We start from the raw sequence: 20,409 nt of genomic DNA on the forward strand, positions 1-20,409 counted from the left end.
AAAAATATTAAAATAAATATAAAAATTACGGAAAATATGATAAATTGTATCAATAAACCGGGAAATATTAGAGAAATTTAAAATCATTTCTTTCAAATGGAAAATATGGAAATGACAAAAAGAAATATTAAATGTAGTGTTAACAAATTTACGAAATTAAAAACTACCCATTTACATTATATGGATAAAGGTCCTGTATTCTTTGATTTCTTAATATAAAATTATTAAACAAACTAAATATACTCAGCAAAGCAAACGAGAGATTAATTTGCAGATAATTAAAGTTTGTATATGAAATACCTTTAATTCTTTTCTATCCTTCCTGTACAGGACTTTTGCAAAACATAAATTACCAATAAATAATTAAAAAGTAAAATTGTTATTTACTTTACGTATTTATGAAGTACAACAATTGTGGCGCCCTTAAGATAGGTATTAATTTAAAAATTAACTTACCACTTGCTGATTCGTGTAACTTCATATTCGTAAGATCCTTCTCTTTTTTCGATTCTTTTCCGGCGTTTCCTGCAACAAATATAAAAAATTACGGTAATGTAACACTAATATTGTTAATACAATAATCTCTGAAATACTTTGTATTAATTTAGCAACAAATATTAAAAGATAACAACAGTTATTACCCTCCGTTTGTATTTAAAAGCTATTCAAAAAAATATGTACGTGAATGAGTTATTTTGCAAATATTAAATTGATATAAAGAAATAGAAGTTAATTTAAATAATGTAGTAATAGTAACAGACGGAGCTATCTAGTGTTAAAACGAGAGAATTTTAAAAGATAGTTTACTACTAATCTGCCATCTGGATGAAACGTTTGCAACTGCAGGAAAATTTATCGATCGCGTGAAAATTTGCCGCGAGAAAATTTGTCAACTTTTCTGACTAAGTATAGATGTCGTTTAAGGTATAAACTGATGAAAAATTTATTTAAAAGAAGATCTGTAAGTAAAACAAATATTACAAAAAGCTCTCAGTTGTGGCCAGCGAAAGTTGTATGAAAATGAGGGGAAAATTCTATTTCGTATAAAATCCAGCAGGTTTTCACTTCTTGTAATCCCTATTTCAAAAACACTAAGACAAATACAAAGTTTAAGTACTTACAAGTATTTGTTAGCTAATTATTTGACCTTTTTAGGTGAAAAAATAACTCCATTTAATTGTCGATTACTAGTAAATATTTGCAACCAAATTTTGCATTTGTTTTCGTATCTTTGAAGTTCCTTTCTGGTTTATTTAATTAAAAAGCGCATCATTTCGTTTTTAAAATGTTTAAACATTTAAAAATAATTTAACTTGTTATGGATAATGGAAATCAATGATATTAAATTGGTTTTTAAATCTTACCTTTTTTAATTAATAAGCTCGTCACTCTCCTAAGGGCATCCCTGGGTGATCTTTGGAAAAACTTGGGAGTGAGATTAGGTGGAAGCGTCAGTGGTTTTCGGTTGGAATCCCACGGATTATGTCCAGGTGCTAAACGATCCAAATGTTCAATCGATGCTGGTCTGTTCGCCCTCTGTTTTGGGTACCAACCTCTTCCTGGTCCTCCAGCTAATCGTAATAGTTCCGCCCCTACTATGGCTTGTTCAAGACTAGAGTTACGCTTGTACCCTCCAGTGGACATGTTACCGATGGTACTTAAACTACCCATGGTGCTACTCTGTCTGGGAGCAAGTCTTCCGCTATGTGGAGGAATATCAGGCGCCTTCCTATGCGGCGTCCTTGGAATATCACACCCTCTTGCGAAAATAGGGGTCTCAGGTAGACTACAGGAAGTTTGCAAATGATGTTCTTCTTGTGGACTGTGCGAAGATCTCTTCTGATAGGTCTTCCTCTTAGTGCCTTGCATTTCAGTCGGCAGTGTGCGTCTTTCTGGAAGGAAGTTCCTGTTGGACGTATTCGATGAGTAATTCCGTCTTCCTCTGCTAAATCCAGCGTCCATCGAACGCGTTTTCAAACTGTTTGAACTTTGGTCTCTGTGTGGAGGCACTGCCGGTGGTTCAGAACTGGAAGGTAAAGTTTCAGATTTTTGCTTATTTTTAAACGGTTGAACTATCTCTGAGTATTCGTCGTCGTCTTCCTCAACGGGTGACGGCGGAAGTGGTGGAAAATCGTGCTGGAAAGAATCGTTTCTGGGCGAAAAGTCTACCGACGACGAGTTCTTCAACGGATAAGAAGTCTTTTCTTTGTGGGCTATTAACATCTCTTTAGCACTTTCAGACTTTTGAATGCTTCGTTTTGGATAATGTTGCACATTACCGCTTTCTATTAACAACTTTCGGTAGTACTCCTCATTGTAATTGCTATGATTTTGATTGTCATTGGCACGCCTCAGGCTGTTGTCACTGGATTTTTTGTCGGCAGGGACACCGTTAAGTTGAATTATGTACTTATCGTCCTGTACAATGCTCGATACTTGTATGTCTCGACGTTCTAATAGTTCGCTAATATTTTGTTCAATTTTCCTGAGGGGTGACACTTCAGTACTCGACTTGTTCGAACTTTCGACGTCTTCTTCTTCTTCCACCGTAACGGCAAGTTCTCTTTTTGGAGTACCTTCTTCAGCATTCAAACTGGGCAACGAAACAACTCGAACTATTGGCGACGTAGGTGACAGAAATTCCGCTGCGGTTTCGACCGTGGGTTCCGTGCAAGTTTCCACCGTGCTTTCCTTTATAAACGACTTAATGTTATCAAAAGTAGTGCTGTGTTTCTTGAAGTCGTTTCCGTGTCGACTGATAGGAGTGCTGGATCGAGAATTCGGAGGTTCAGCGCTCAATCGGGAACAGGAACTTGCGTATTCTTGACTCGGAGGCCTGGAGTTGTTCAAATCCAAACTCAGTCTAGATTTAGGCGAACTGAGTCGCGAATGAGGTGTACTAAGATCTATGCTGTATCTCGAGTTTGGAGTGCTTAATTCTCTACTTAGCCGAGCGTTCAAGTCAACACTAAATCTAGATGCTGGAATACTGAGGTCCGAGCTTAATCTCGAGTTCAGAGATGAATTAGAATTAAGACTGCTGTTAACGTTGGTGAGGGATTTTCTGTCTTTTTTGCCTCGTCTAATGATATATGTGCTAGTTCCACTTAAGTTACCGCTGTTCAGTTCTGGAGGTAGTGCTATGTGGTCGTCAGAGTCAGAAAACGGTGAAGCCATTTCTTCTTCGGTACTGTACGGAGGAGGGTCGGGCCAATCGTCTAGTTCTTTCAATCGGCTAGGTATTGAGCTCGTGCTGGAATGTGAACCAGATTTTCGTCTCCTTCTGCCCACAACTTTTGTACTTCCTGGTGTCATAAGACTTTCATCGTCCAATGGCACTTCCCATGCTATACTGCTACGTTTGTTTGTATAAGTCGGAGGTGGCGGTAACGTTTCCTCGAGGGAATCGTCGGAGAATCGTTCGTCGTCGGCAAGTTCACTCAACGGTCGCAGTGCGGATTCGTCCATGTCACTCGAGAGGTTATCTTCGCTACCGTGACGACGGACCTCCCTGTGACGTTCGATAGCTGTAGGCACGGTTCGTGGAGGAACTCTGGTAGGCGAAGACACGGCGTAAACACCATGAGAAAACGGTAAGCTGCCGTAACGGCAACCCGTTGGAGGCGGTTGAGGACTTCTGGAAGAGTTGTTTGCTCTTTCCCAACCGTAAGGTCGTTGGTGACGGGTTTTTGGCTGGAAAAAAATCAGCGTACCCAACAATGGTATAAATATTTCAGAATTATAATGTTACCAGTGTCGTTTGCGTGGCGATATGTTTCGATTCTGAAGAAGTACTACTGTCACTGGATGAAATCTTGCAGTTTTGAAACGATCGGGGAGGAGGAATTGTGTTCTCACTCCTTGGGAAAATTTGAGTGAGAGGGAAAGCCCTGGCATTGCTACCAATTTTTTTAACAGGAGAGACCCTGAAATAAAACCAATTGAAGTGAATACATTTTGTTGTTCTCGAGGAATAATAAATATTACTTTGGAAGCAAGGTGGAAATTAATCTTTCGGCTTCCTCCGGTGGAGGTGGGAAATCATTCAGGTCTCCAGGTGGCATGGAGTTTTCTTGATGTGCAGGAACTTCTGTTAACGGCTTGAAGGCGAGAGAAAATTTCGCTTTCCGTCCGTTCATGCTCATATAACCATCGTCTTCTGACTGATGACCTAATGATGGACTTTCGTCATCTGGAGTTGACGACACGTTCCCCGGTTCATTGCAGCCTGGATTTGCATGGGCCGAAACCTAACATAATGTAAATTTCATCGTAATTGATTGAAGATTAAATCGAACTTTGATTTTACACAATATGTACAGAGAAATAAAAAAAAGCATTACGTTGAAAGGGACGTAATTTTGAAAGAATATTAATTTTGAAGTGAAACTTCTTTACATCTTTCATGCGAGTTGCTATGTAACGAAATCATGCAACGCATTTCCCCCGCTGTCTCTCCCTACGTATGCTTAGATCTTTGAAACTACGCAACGGATTTTAATGCGTTTTTTTTAAATAGATAGAGTAATTCAAGAGGAAGGTTTATATGTATAATGCATGCATAATATAGTAGAGAAACACTGATAATTTTAGACGTTTGTAATGTGATGTCGTAAATAAACACATTTTTGTGCTTACAATGCAAACGCTGGCTGAATCCTACGAGATAGATCAAAATAATATACTACAGTATTGTACACCTTAAAAAGGTTTACAAAAAAGTTCGCGATGGTATACGAGGGTGGATTGATAAGTTTCCGGCCTGACCAAGAAAAACAAGGTTTTTAAAAATTTTTTTTTTTTATTTCTCAACATAATCTCCTCCAAGGCTGATACATTTCTCATAGCGGTGTTCCAGTCTATTAATGCCATCTCTATAGACTGATTCGTCAAGCTCCTCAAAATAACCATTTACAGCTTCGATTACTTCTTCATTGTCCGCAAATCTCTTACCGCCAAGCCATTTTTTGAGATTAGGGAACAGAAAATAGTCACTCGGGGCTAGGTCTGGAGAGTAAGGAGGGTGCGGCATCAATTCAAACTTTAGATCGTTGATTTTAGCCGTCGCAACGATTGACGTGTGCGCTGGTGCGTTATCGTGATGAAACAAGATTTTTTTCTTCGCCAGATGAGGTCGTTTAATTTTCACCTCGTGGCTCAAACGTTGCAATAAGTCTGCGTAGTATTGACCAGTGATAGTATTACCCTTTGCAAGGTAATCAATGTATATAATACCTCTTGCATCCCAAAAAACAGTAGCCATAACCTTGTTCGCCGAAAAAATTGTTTTTGCCTTCTTTGGAGTTGGTTCCCCTGGTCCAATCCACTGTTTAGACTGTTCTTTGGTTTCAGGAGTGTAGTGGTGGACCCACGTTTCGTCAACGGTTACGAATCGACGCAAAAATTCGCTTGGATTACGCTTATACAATGACAAATTTGCGGTAGAAATGTTTTTTCGAATCAATTTTTGGTCGACTGTTAGCAAACGCGGCACCCATCTTGCACAGAGCTTTTCCATATGCAAATGTTGGTGCAAAATATGTTGCACACGTTCATATGACATCTTACAGGTCTCAGCTATCTCACGCACTTTCAATCTGCGGTCTCCCAGCACTATTTGATGAATTTTTTCGATCATATCTGGAGTTGTGACCTCAACGGGGCGTCCTGAGCGAGGCCCATCAGAGGTGCTCACACGACCCTTTTTAAACTCGGAAACCCACTGCTTAACGGTTGAATATGACGGGGAGGATGTCCCCAGTGTTGAGTCCATCTCTTTTTTAATTTCCTTCGGCGTTAACCCCTTCAAATAAAAGTATTTGATGACAGCACGATTTTCCTGCTTTTCCATTTTTACGAAAACCACAGAGGCGTCTTGTTCAGCGTGCTGTCAAACCTACACTAGCAAGGAGATCGGGCTGAAACTATAGCTACAAGCTATCCAAGGATGGTACTATAGAATGTCACCTCAAGGTAGGCCTAGTGGCGTCATCTCTTGGTTAGGCCGGAAACTTATCAATCCACCCTCGTATGTCTATCTCTTAGGGATAACTCACAATAACCATTTTTTATCCTTTACTTTTTACGAGAAATAATGGCTTATTTACGAAGCGATTTGTAAGCAATACAGCATTAATCGTTATCCAATTAAGTAGTTTTAAATACATTGTGCATTTAATATAGATCAATATGGCCCTTTACAGCATGTAATTTAAATGAATATTTTAGACTTAAAATGCAGGGACATAGCTGTTTCGGCGGTACCGGCCGGTTTGTATAGTCTAATGACAAAAAAGCTGTGATTGTTGTATATAAAGACATTCTATAGTATATTTGCTATCAGCATTGCCCCCGTGCGAAGCATAGTGTACAAATAATACCATTAAACCAATTCCTTAACCCCTATCCCGGTATGTTTGTGTGTTTGAAGAAGTTTCACTTCAGTAGCGTGTTGTATAATTACACGTTGTAATTTTTTTTATTTTCGACACGTAAAAAATCATGCACGGTAATCTATAGATTCTAATTGTTTTATTTGTTCATTCAAAAAAGAGTGAGCAATTTTTAAAAATACTTTACCTACATTTTGGATTTGATTGGCATTTTCCACATCATCGAATTCGGAAAGCACACGATCCAAAAGCTCAATTGATCTTTGAACGTCGTCTGCTCCGCTGAAACAAATGAATAATTCATGTCAAAAATAAAAATATTAAATGTTTGAATACTTTACATGCCTTAGAATTCCACATTTAAAATGTACATAAAAATACGTAGTAGTGAAAACAGCAGTTAACGAAATTCACTTCGTTCCACATATAAGAAAGGAAAAGTACTTTTAGTTTCAGTATTTTATCATCTGTTTTCCTGCTTATTTTCAAAATGAGCAGTATTTTGTAAAGATTTTATTTTTATAATTAAACTTTACTCAGAGTATTATACGTAACGATCAAATTAGTTAAATAAACTTTACAGGAAAATTAATAGATTAACGTGATAAGCAATTTTCTTTGATAATGATGTTGTATTTGGAAAAATTACGAAAGATTATACTTACACCAAGACGAATAAAGCTATCGAATAAATGAATAATAAATATTTGTACATTAAGCCTAAATTTTGAAATGATGATTCCACTGAAACATGAAAGCCAAAGTGAATTTGCATTGTCAGAAAGAAAACCGAAACGTAGCGAAATAGCTACAAAATGTGTAACCGAGGATAATTACGTAATTTTATTGAACATATGTAGACATGCTAACAATTTGACAAGAAACTTTATTCTTTTAGGATTAAAATAATTTTTTGGTCTTCCAGAATTTTGTTTATAGCTAGAATCAAACTTATTTAACACTATATAAATTAATTATTCATCAAATCGACCCAATACATTCCTTATACATTCCTAGATTATTCTGTGTACTTCTGTTGACGAAGTAGTCGACTAGTTAGTTGATAAATATAGGAGGATGAAACAAAAACAGTTTTGGATTAAATAATGCTTCATTAAATTCTGGAGCAACCGGTTTTATTCATAACTTCTTTCGAAAACGTAAGCATCTTCAAATCCACATTCTATTCACATAATTATCGCACTAACGGAAAAAATGTATCACATCCAGGCATTTTTCGAGTTCAAGCAACGATTCAACAACAAACTATCCTCAAAATTCGTTAATTAGTAGAAACGGAATTGTAAGACTCTCGTTTGCTTGGGGTTTTTCCTTCTATGATGACGATTTGTTGAGAACATGTTTCAAAATGAATGCATTTCTTTCATTGATACAGAAACGTTGTTGGCAACGATACAAAGTTAAGTTTTGTCGCTAGGGAGAAAGGGTGGTTTAGGTTTCTTCGTCTTCTTCGCAGTCTTCGTTTTCCAGTGCTAATGAAGTTCGGTCCTTCCGGCAAACGTTCTCTATTCACTCCATGCAATTACGTCTCTGTCGGTCTGTCTATACCGTTTATATGTCGGAAGAAAGAGAACAAAAAAGTCAAAGGACTTATTCCGCGTTATACACATAGCAGAATCGCAGGATTTTAGTGGATTTCGCAATAGAAAGAAATATGAATCGGCTGCACGGAGTAAAGAATTCTTTGTAAGTCAAAATAAGTATGTACTCATTTCGATAAAGATAAAGATAATACTGAAAAAATTACTAAAGCTTGAGGAATTTCACTGTTACATATAGAAATAAATCAATATCTTTTATTCGCTTTCATTAAGTTTTGTTTTAAGAGAGAGACGAATTAAAAATTTGAGTCAATATATAGGAAAATATCAGGTACGTTGGTTCTTTAGGTGGAAATGGAATGAACAACATTTTATAAACAAACGTAGGTGGAAAAGTAAAAATTTAATAAGAAACAAGCAGCTTATGTTTAGGAATCTTTTTAGTCAAATTGTTTGGAAGTAGTTTTTGTATAGATCACAAGCAATAGAAAAAGGAAAGAGTGTGTACATAGGATTTGTAGATTTAGAGAAAGCTTTTGACAATGTTAAATGGGACAAGATGTTAAATACACTTAAAATTGAGTTAGAAAGATAGAAGAGTGATACTTAGTTTGTATAAAGAGCAACAGGCAGTTATAGAGCTAGGGATGCAACGTAGAGAAATAAATATTAGGAAGGGAGTCAGACAGGGATGCACACTTTCACCGCTACTTTTTAATCTATTCATAAAAGACGCGATTCACATCATTAAAGACAGTACAACTGTAGAGATAGATGTGCAAGGGCAAAAGATTAGTATGCTTAGATTTGCAGATGATATAGCAGTATTAGCATCTACCAAGGAGGAGTTAGAGATAGCTTTAAATAAAATGGAAGCGGTATTGACAAAACAGTACTGTATGAAAATAAACAAAAGTAAAACAAAAATACTGGTATGCAAGGGAAGAAAAAGTAAGGAAAGAGCGAATATAAAGATAGGAGACGAAAAATTAGAAGAAGTGGCTGATTTTAGATACCTAGGAAGTCAGATAAGTGAGGATGGAAGGAGTAGTAGGGATATAAAGCAGAGGATAGCGCAGGGTCGTGTCGCCTTTAATAAAAAGAAGTCACTTCTATGCTCGCGAACGGTTAATTTAGAAATTCGAAAAAGGTTGTTAAAGGTGTATGTTTGGAGCACGGCATTGTACGGGTGCGAAACATGGACAGTGGGCGCGGCGGAAAAGAAAAGGTTAGAAGCGTTCGAAATGTGGTGTTGTAGGCGAATGATGAGGATATCGTGGGTAGAAAAGGGTAGAAATAAAGAGGTATTAGAAAGAAAAGGAGAACAGAGGACTCTATGGAAGTCAATAAAAAATAGGCGAGATAGGTAGGTAGGACACCTTCTTAGGCATGAAGGTCTAGTCAGAGACATATTAGTGGCAGAAACAGGAGTTAGGAGGGGTAGAGGTAGTCCTAGATTAGATTACTGTTCGCAAATAGTTAAGGATGTAGCTGTTCTAGTTTTAGGGAAATGCGAAGTTTAGCTCAGGATAGGAAAGAGTGGAGGTACGTGTCCAACCAGTCTTAGAACTAACGACGTTATGATGATGACAAGGAATAATCAAATCAAAGGCATTCAAAAGCACTGAAGAAATGCAAAAAAAATCTTTTTTTCGAGAATGAAACAAAAAAGTTTTCGCCAAACCATTGGTTTTAGTATTTGATTATATAAAATTCATCAGAGAGTCATCGGGAACTTCTCTAAACTAATTAATTAACTATGTACCATCATTCATCTGGCGATATATACCTGTTTCACTTTAATAAATCAGTTTGTTTCTATATGATTTAATAGCTCTGTAATAACGTTATAAAACGAAAACAATGTAACATTTGATCACTAACTGCATCATAAACGACCACTTCATTGTAATTTCAGCTTTTTAAACAAGGATTTGTTTCAAATTGTTGTACGGACGTTGAATACAAAGTGCTTTAAAATTTCTATAGCCACCACTCCCGGAGTCGGACCGGGGTATTTTGCTGGAACCTTTTATACTTCTACTAACAGCAAACTGCGTACTTTTAATAGCAGGTGTACATTACTGCTAGTACAACCATTACAAGTTTAAAATCAATTTACCGAACAATTTGTTCCAGGAAAACTGTTTGCTTACACGGCTTAAATTTTTAATCGGGCCCGTTAGTCAGGAAATACCCAAAGGGTGAACTACGAGCCCCTATTCCAGGGAGTAAAATACAAGTAGTACATTGCATGAATTTAAAATCATTTTGTTTACATAATATATTTGAATATTCACTATATTTTTATCAAAATAACAAAAAGAAGTCATCTCTATGCTGTCGAAAGGAAAGGTTTAAAGTGTTTGAAATGTAGTGTTACAGGCTAATGATGAGGATATCGTGGATAGAGGAGGTTAGAAATGAAGAGGTATTAGAAAGAATAGGAGAACAAAGGACTCTATGGAAGTCAATAAGAAATAGGCGAGATAGGTTAATAGGATATCTTCTTAGGTACGAAGGTCTAGTCAGAGACATATTAAAGGCAGAAACAGCAGTTAAGAAGAGTAGAGGTAAATCTAGATTAGATTATTGTTCGCAAATAGTTAAGGATGTGGAATGTTCTAGTGTTAGAGAATTGTGAAAATTAGCTTAGGATAAGCAAGAGTAGAGGTGCATACCCAGCCAGTCTTAGGAATGATGACCCTATGAACAAATTAGAAAGAAATGATAATGAAGAAAAACTGCTACAATATTTTTCATTGCGTTATATTGCTTTTATTCTCCATTTCATCTCGTAGTTAGGATAACATTAAGTAAAGTTCAAGGCAATTAAGGGTTGGAAGGTTTTTATTTATGAAGAAGAAACACCTTCTTGGTTCTTTATAAATAAAAACTTTCCAACCCGTAATTGCCTTGATCTTTACTTTATATTGCTTTTATTTTGATGTTATTAGGATATAAGAAAAGTTGCGAAACCGCTTTAAAAAAATTATTGTAGAAATCACTTCTAAGCAGAAGGTATCTCGGTACTCAGGTTCTTAATTCATTTCAAGTTAACAGATAAAGTAGCCCAAGAGGGGATACGTAAATTATGCGGTCAAGTGAGATAGACTTACTCGATGTTCCCGTGGTTTGTACCTCCTCGACGGTGAAGAGCCATGCCAGCACGTGCCATTACGTGTTACACCTGAAACAAAACGAAAATGTCGATCAATGCACTGTTCATAAGACAGATAGGCAATTGTAACGTTGTATTTCAATGATGAGGAAAATTGAAGTGAAACGCTTCATAGTGAACGCAAAGAAGGAAATTGAAAATTTCAAACGTATAATGGAGTCATTTATCTTTATTTTTCATTGGACGAATTTGTTCTTTTGATGTTTAGTGTTACAGATCGGTATGAATATTCACTATTCATATACACTGGTAGTGGTTTAAAAAATATGTTTACCACCACTTCATACACTCCGAATAGAAATTTCTTAGGGTTATTTCAAATGAATTCTGAGGTTATCAACGCGAGTGAAGCCGCTAGTCAAACCTATCATGAAATTTTGTATATCTACACATTGCCAGGGGTGCAGAAAAGGTGGTACGTATTATCCAGAAAAAGAATACTGTTTCTTAAGGATAGAAAAAAAATTGTGTTCGTCGATGATTTTTGACACTTATTTAGGATATCAATGCAAGCGAAGCAGTGCGGGTAAAACCTAGAACTTTTATGATTTCAAAACCCATAATAGTGTTTTCTGACGATCAATATTTCTATCATAATTTTAAAATATTTTTAAAACCAACCAGAAATACATTTTTTTGAGAAATGCAAAGAAATCATTTTGTAATAGATAATGTGGTTTTAAAAGAGATCTTATAATTTCTTGCACGAAATTGAGTCCTTTTCATACAAGAATTGCCTTTACAGTTTTACGGCACGAGATATATTCTTTAGAATTTGGATAATCACTGCGGAAAAAAGAGGCTTTAAGGATTTAAAAGTATTCTTAGATTTATTTTTGTATTGGGAAATTTTGTATACGTATGTGACTGGTGTTGGATATTCTACTGTGTAATATACATAGACCGTGTTATAAAAGCCCTTTTTCCCCGTTTTCTAACTTAAGGACTTTAAAAAAGTCACGCACCACTTTCCAGTTCGTAACGACTGACGAGAACTGTCGTAATTGCGAGGTTCAACTCCTTGTTTGAAGGAGAACACATTCAGTTGGTGATAATTTTTTCCGTCTTGGTTCTTATACCAGTAGTACTTGTTAGACATAGTCGAAATCGGCTATAACGAACACCAGTTATAACAAACACTTGGTTTAAACGAACGAAATTTAAATAAAAAATTACATTCCAAGCGTCATTCATAATCCTTGAATATAACGAACACATTAGTAGCGAACTATCGCCTTTAGCGAACGGTTCGAATGGTTTTAATAAAAAATCGGTTGTCTGTAAAGTCGGTTTACTGACGATAGTTGAACGTGACAACGTCATATGAAAATACTGATGGAATGGTTTCATTTTTCAAAAGAAAATTTTAATTTTATTTGTTTGATAGATATTTTGTATGGATATAGAGAAGGAGGTAAATGGAAATGTATTATTGTTTAGCAGCTGTCCACGCGGACGCATCGCTTACTCAAGTGGGAGAGAGACAGATGTCGAACGCTGCCGAACGCGGAGACCGATTGTGCCTCTTTGTTGGTTGTTCCGCGATCTCGCTTGCACTTCAAACCTTAAATGGAACGCCTCAGAGCGAGGTAACGCCGCATGAGTCATGTTTTTTCGTGCGTGCAGCCGGCTCCCTCGAATTATAAGACGTTGTCACGTCAAAACGAAAAGTGAAACCTCAATGTACAAGCAAATAGGTGGTGTGTTGGCTGCATTGGACTGACATTTCCATGGGTTTTCATTAGTGTTTGAAATTATACAAAGTCAAAAGTTAGTCATATCGCAATAGCAACTGGCCCCGGTTGGAATCTACATTAAAACTTGCTAAATGTATCTAATAATCGCAACCGAAATAGTTTCCCAACTACTACGCCAAACGTCTGGATCATACAAACAAGCCAAATTATTTCTCGGGTTTGTGAATCGTGCACAACTATTGCATACATGTAGTACATAGGGAGCATGAGAATTAAAAGTTGCAAATGGCCGCGTTGATGACCTTTGGGTACACCTGTAATTAAATAGCTCCAAAGGAAAACTGGACTCGACGGTACTGATCATACACTAACTTTATATATTGTAGAAAACAGTAGAATACTAATCATATTTTGACATGTCCAACTGTACTTAAGCATCTGTACCTAGTATAGAACTTATTGTCCTTAAAACTTATTGAGTGCAAAAACGATAGTGCTAATGCTGTTCATAAATGGATTGTGTATTATTTTAAAGCAAAGATATTTAGTTTTTACTGACAATGTATCACATTTATTCAAGGCTATTTAATCAATGATTAGAAATATGTAAAGGATAGGTAGATGAATCTGGCAGAGTGGTGAACCAAGACGCTAACCACAACCAGAACCACAACCGCCTCAGCATGTACACATAACAATTTTAAAAGGCTTTGCTGTTTGTCTTCTTTAGACTCGAGGATATGTCAAAATTGAACGCTTAAAATATAGGACAGATGTCCTTCCATGACCAGAATGTGACTTGACCGATAATATGAACCAGGCTTTAGTTGCAAGTTTAGAATCGATAGTATCGACATCACACGGACCTTTTTTTTGCCCATGAGTTACAAGTGAAGGTACTTTTAGTTCTTACTACGTTCAGAGCTCATGATTTGAAGAGCGGTCTCTAAATATAAACTAGGGGCTTAGATTTTAGAAATGTCTTCATCCTAGTGGAACAGCACATCTTTTAGTATTTCTCAACCCATTTATCGGGAAAGATCCTTTAGGATACTTTTGTCGAGTCAAAAAGCTGCGGAAATAGCACCATTAATGAAGAAGATGATGCTAACGAACTAATAGTAAAGCGATGAATAATGTTTTCTGGAGAGATGAAGATAATGAAGAGAACAGTAACTGACGCATCAAAAATCGAGGATTCGAAAGAAATTCATGGTTACAAAAAAAGAACATTGTGGCCTTCTGTACTCACCACAGGTCTTTTCCGTGTTGCAGTGGATTAGTGTCCGACCGAAACTGGTTTTTACGACCGAAACCGAAACCGAAACTGAATTTCGGCAACGGTCTCAGTTTCGGCCGAAACCGAAACCGAAACCGAAACTTCTTTATAAGGATCATGTTTTAAGAGAAAAATAAAGAAAACGTTACTATAATCAGTGAGTTTTATTTTTTATCTTTAAATCACATAGCTCTGCAGTCTTTGTCATTTTCACTTATTGATAATCAAATCAAAATCAACATAACAACCCATCATTTAAGGAAATACTTTAATTGCGCCTTAAAAATACTTAAATTAGGTGAGATGTTTTCGCTTGGATGGAATTTATCGCGCCGAACATGACCGAGCAGAGCGCGAGAACTCCAGAACGTTGTTTCGGTTTCGGTCGTAGTTTCGGCAGATTTGCCGCCGAAACCGAAACTCGTTTTTTTTTTGCCGAAACTCGACCGAAACCGAAACCGAACTTTCGGTCGGACACTACAGTGGATCTTAAACCAAGGAGAGCCAAGAAGATTGCCAATATTCTGATCAGATAAGAACTGTTAGAAGAAGAAGTAAAGATTAATCGTCTAAAACCACATGAGAAGTTGTCCAATCCAAGTTTGTTCGTTTCTTACACCAAATATTAAGTTTCCAAACGTTTGGGGAGGAATTTAGGGTTGTACTGTTTTTTTAATTCAGTTTCACACACATAATTCCATTCGATTTTCTTGTATGATAAAAGCAAGAACATTTCGAAGTAGCAAATTAAGTTTTCTCAACTTATAAGGCTATTTTTATGAAATAACTTCTAAACATTGTACTTTGAGTTTTCCTTTGATGTTAGATACCTGCTGTTACTGACTTTTCAGTTGGATTTTATAGGAAGTCAATGAAGTTGTTTTAAAGCGCGTTCACATCAAAAACACGACGTAATCTACAATATGAGCCGTCTGCGATCGGAGTTCAGACACCCAGACTTTTAGCCCTGATGTTCTTGCACTTTCATCCCCATCAGTTTACTGCCCTCCAGACGGGTCTCAGGCAGCGTCAGCATCCCTTTCTCTCATTTCGTTCTCTCATCGCTCCGTTTCTCTCTTTTTTTTTATCATAAATTGTAACTTTACGCAATAAGCCAAAATTCCAACTCCTCTTTAAATTACGTAATAGGTAATTTAAAGTTGACTCACTGATTAAATTTTGTGGATTTTGTAATTTAGTATGCACCGAACACCTATCTAGCCGTTCTTATTATTAAAATGGAAAATGCTTGCCGACGGTAATTTTAATTATTGCCCCAATTTATGGGCAATAAGTATTGCATGAGCTTTATGAACTTTTTTTTCTTTTTGCATTATTGTATTATTATTATTTTGATGGTGTTAACGCAAAATCTACAGTAGTTTTAACTGTCAGTAATACAGATACTATGTGACATAGTATACATATATACATAGTCTATGTCTTATTTTACTTCTACTTTTCTTGCATTCATCTGTATTTCTAGTAACAATTTGGAAGTGGTATTTAATGTGTAGTTGTCTTATGCCATTATTGAAAAAGGTTGCTGGACGAGTGGCCACACGGCTATAGCGTACGTCTTGACATTTACGTGAAATTTTTGGGCCAAAATATAACATGTTGAAAAAGTCAAAAATATCGAAAGAACGAAGTGTTTCCTATTTATCATTATTTGTTATACTTACATTAAACAATGCTTCACTAATTGTCTACCTAACTACAGTAACTAAAATTAACGGTTTTTTAAATTAAAACAGTAATAAATCGTTTCTGTTACGAAATTGCATCTTTATTATGAAGATCAGAGCCAAAATAGGGTTGAAAATAATTTTATTGATGTAAAATCTTCAACCTTCATTCATTTTATATCAAAATATTTACAACACTATTCTGTTTCTGATCATTTACACATTGTAATAAGAGAAAGAAATGGAATCCAATCTTTAGCTTTGGGTTCATCTAATAAGTGAAGTTTTTCGAATCGGTTTCTAAGAATTTTGGATTATAGGCATTTATTAGCACACCACAATATCTTGTAGTTTTTAGTTTTACACAGCTGGCGTATTCGATATAGTTCTGCGGGTTGTTTTGTCATAATTCATAGAATTTCGTAATTCCTTGCTAAAGGTACGATAAGTGGTGATTTGGCAGGTGCAGATATCTATTTGGAAGTTCAAAATTCCATGGGCCATGACACTGTACCCGGAAAACAACATCGATCCAGTATTTTAGATTATCCATTTTTATGGAGTTTAGAATTTTTTGGGCTCTCTTCAGTTAAATAATTAGAGGGCATACATAGAATGTCTCTTTGTCCCCTTTTTAAGCTTCTAATACCTTGAATGACCAATGTGAGTAACGTTCATTCATTATTTTATATAATGTTTGATCGAAGATACTAGCAAAACTTTTAACGCCAAAAGTGTATTTTGCATTTTATAAATAGAATATACGTTTGGTAAAGTATTTTAAATAAAATACAAAATGCTTTTCTTAAAAGAGTATTTAAATGCAAAATAGAAATAGGTATTAAATATATAATAAATCACATCTCTGGTCTTAAGTTCATGCAAACTTAAACTAAATCAATGGGATATTGAATAATGTACGTTTATTTCTACATTATAGGAAAATAAATTATGAATACTCTTCATTCAAAATATATCGCCCTCTCTATCTTGTTCGTTTTCTGCATTTTAGATATGTATTTCTTTTCTAAATTTAAATTACAGGAACATGCGATTTATTTGAAGTTTGCACTTGGTCGTAGTTTGTTCAAGACGAGGACGAACTTTTGAAAAGATTTTTATTTTCCGTGCGGTATTTGCAATAATACACAGTTTGTATGTAGAACTTGAAAAGGATTATTTCGAGAACTTTTCGAACTTCTCAAACTGAAATCGCGAAGAAAAACTACACACTTACATACATACGTACGGAGTCAACAATGTGCTTCCATCGCGGAGGAAATAAAGTAGACACGATCATATTAAATTTACGTTTACTTACGTCGAAAGCAGAAGATGTCTTTTTGGTTAATCTATTCTTAAGAATCCTTCGAGTAGCACACTCAAAGCATTCAATGGGTGCGACGTCTAAGTGGCGTCGTTAAAATACTAAATAGCAAACCTTTTAAAGTTTGAAATGGCTAAAGTACGTACTGAGAAAAAGCTATTGTTATATGGTCAATAACGAAGGGAGATTTAAAAAAGAAACTCAAGCAATTCTCTCAGGCAATTAAAACTTAAATAAACTACTTTTAATTTCATGAAAACGCTTGTTTTGCTTCGAATCACAATCAAGAATGAAAAGTGAGTTTTTCTTTTGGGATTGAAATTTCTAGTTCTTATACTTTTGTAGGGATGCTGCGAAGTCTTATTCTAAAAACCAAAAGATAATAATCAATAAAATGTCCACAATACTTAAATGTTACAACTTTTTCTGATTTGTACACGTTGTCGCCCTGATAAAGCCTGACAACTAGGGGCGAAACGTTGGTGTAGACCCTGTGTAAAATAAAATTTTACTGCTCTTATTGTCCTTGACTCTATTCACATATTAAAATTAGGAGATAAAATAGAGAATAGATAATAAGCAATTCTTATATTCGTGTTTTTCGAAAATTGAAACATCCCAGATCCTTAAGCAGCTTGTTTTCTGTCCTATTTTACTGGTGACTCGTTTTTCTAGTACATCTCTGTACTGACACTTCTTATCGTAGATAAAAGAATTCGAACGAAGAGTGTGTTGCAAAGGCAGAATTGACTTGTCCCTCTTGACTCCAAAAGTAATTACATTATTTTCTAATTTTTAGTTTAAGTTTGTCCATGTGTGTATAGTCTTGAAGTCAGTTTTTGTTTTTCTTCTAAAAATTAACTTCATCTATCCACAATTATTCGATCATCAAATATAAAAACTTGTTTATCCTTTTTAGTTTTCGAAAGTTTCTTCGTAGGTGGATTTTACTTTTTTAAACAGTTTTTGTTCTTTACTTGCAAATGAAAAATGTCTCTCATTTATTCAATATTAATCGAGTTCGGCTGTATATTCAGGCACCTTTACGAGTAAATCTCCACTGAAATGATTTTTTCCACTAGTTAGGAACTGATTAATTGATACGTGTGGAGTTTGGCAACGAGTAGCTAAAATGTAGGTTAATTTCCTATTAAGATTCCACGTTCGTATGGGAGTTATTATTATGTCCTGTCGATCCGAGATATCGGCTCATCAATCAATTACGTGCTTTGACACATAAACCAAAAAAGCGCCGAACAAACTTCCTCTTCAGCTGAACGTTCCTTGATTACGGTTTCTCTTGAGATGAAATTCAGAAAACATCCGCTTGATTAAGGTTTTTCCGAGTTCATTTCGCATCAAGAAAATTCGCAATAGGCTCAAGAATTCTCACCAAAAAATGTATAAAAGGATCCGGACTTTTCTAATCAAAGCAATTATTTCTAATAGTAAATTGTCATCATCATAAGGTCGTCAGTCCTAAAATTGATTGGACACGCACATTCCGGGTTTTCCTAAAACCAGAACATGCCACATCCTTTAACTATTTCTGAGCAGTAATCTAATCTAGTTCTATCGTTCTTCCTCCTAGCTCCTGTTAATATGTCTCTAACCAGTCTTTCATGTCTGAGACGGTGTCCTATCAATTTTTTATTGACGCTCTCTGTTCTCCTAATCTTTCTAATTAACCTCCTGGAGCACGTTGGCGTCAGGAAGTAAAAAATCGTTCTGGAAGTAATGCGAACAGAAGAAACGGAAGTTAATGGTGCGTAACTGGACAAACACATAAAATTAAAAATACCAAAAGTTTCCGAAGAAAAACTAGACCCTGGACCCCAAAAATGCAGTATTGGGCAAAGTTTAAAGCCCAGAAGTCACTGAAATTGAACTAGATCCAGAAGGAAGGAAGAAGAAGACAACCCAAATTTGTGTTCCATTTTTAGACTTATTTTGTATTTTTTCTGACTAAAACTGAATGTTACAGTAAGGAACTTGGAACTGGAATTGTTTTGGATCTATAGAAAGTCCACCCTTGTCCTTCTATGTAAATGTAATGCCACGTTCTAGGTAATAATAATATTGTTCGTTGTCGTTCCTTCAGGGGTTGTAGCTTTGGCCTTCGCTAACCTGAGTTGAATAATGGAATAACAATAAGACAGAAGCAATTAATGCGACAGATACATGAGCCGAGAGTTTAGTTAACTTTGGGTGTACAACAGGTAATGGGTTTTAAAGGAAAAGCAGCAATAATGACGGGCGGCGCGGGTCGAACTTTTGAGCTTTAACGTCTTGCTGCGCGAGCATTTCAATGGAAACTAACTGAAAGGAACCTAAAGTGAACATAAAGGCACTGACAGTGAAACATTCTACTTGTTTTTTGAAAGATTCTCAGGTAAATAAACCTCCGTTAGAGCTGATTAACTTTTTCACAAAAACTAATGCGAATTCTAAACTGGCTACAGAAACAAAAAAAAAAAACAACCGTCTGGCAGAATTTAAAGTAGATATGTGGGTGTATTTAGATGTGATTTAAAACGAAATGTAAAGCACGTTCTATCAAGGGCACTTGATGCGAAGGGAATCGAAGAGGTCATGACCTCTCGCGGATTTGTGCCGTTTACTTGTTACACTGAGAGCAAAAAAGCGACGCATTTCATATTTAAAAAAGTATCGCAGTACCTATATGTGTTCAAGTATGACATTACTGAAAAGAATGTAGATATTTAGGATAAAATTTAATTTAAATTGAACTTTACATTCATGTATTAGTTAAAAAGCTCTTCACGGTAAAGCTCAGGATCTATTACGTCTAAATGAAAGAATTCAATGCATAAAGATTAGTGATACTTTAAGTTAGTGTAGCGAGCACGAGTGCGATCGGGCACACGTGTGCATGAACGGCTTATAGATTCGCCGACTAGCCGCGAGCGCCTTTCTTCATGTGCGCCGTATTTGTAAATGTGTGTGTCGTACATGCGTTCTGGGAAAGCAGTTAAACAGTTCAAAGAAAAAAATAAACTATCCGGTGTTTCCTGAAGGTTCCAGAAAGTAAACACAAGAGTATTTAAAGGAAGAGACGATCGTCGAGAGGGAAGAAATAAATTGACCGTTGCAGAAGTGAATCGAGAAATAAATTGACAGTGACAGCAGTGAAATAAATAGCGCAGTGAATAGTGATATATCAACAGTAGTGTAAATAAATAGAATAATTCATAACCTAAGTTTAGTAATAATTTAATAGTGTTTTTAAGTTCTTTAATAATTAGTGTAAATAAATAGTTTT

General features: G+C 35.9%; 1 protein-coding gene across 7 annotated transcripts in view; it reads right to left on the bottom strand.

Moving 5' to 3' along the window:
• The window catches only part of LOC108745060, a 232,298-nt gene that overhangs the window by 4,190 nt on the left and 207,699 nt on the right, over positions 1-20,409 (bottom strand). For 6 of the 7 annotated variants that reach the window (XM_025977230.1, XM_025977228.1, XM_025977232.1 and 3 more), the window contains 6 exons: positions 11,074-11,144; positions 6,584-6,674; positions 3,988-4,250; positions 3,752-3,926; positions 1,365-3,693; positions 457-525 (listed from right to left, as the gene is read on the bottom strand). In XM_025977230.1, coding sequence (XP_025833015.1) covers positions 457-525; positions 1,365-3,693; positions 3,752-3,926; positions 3,988-4,250; positions 6,584-6,674; positions 11,074-11,132 — 2,986 coding nt within the window. In that variant the 5' untranslated portion in view covers positions 11,133-11,144. Of the gene's footprint in view, positions 1-456; positions 526-1,364; positions 3,694-3,751; positions 3,927-3,987; positions 4,251-6,579; positions 6,675-11,073; positions 11,145-20,409 lie in introns of those variants that run through there. The other variant, XM_025977234.1, reaches the window with a different exon arrangement.

Source organism: Agrilus planipennis, unplaced genomic scaffold, assembly GCF_000699045.2.
Source record: "Agrilus planipennis isolate EAB-ADULT unplaced genomic scaffold, Apla_2.0 scaffold39, whole genome shotgun sequence".
Taxonomy (NCBI): domain Eukaryota; kingdom Metazoa; phylum Arthropoda; class Insecta; order Coleoptera; family Buprestidae; genus Agrilus; species Agrilus planipennis.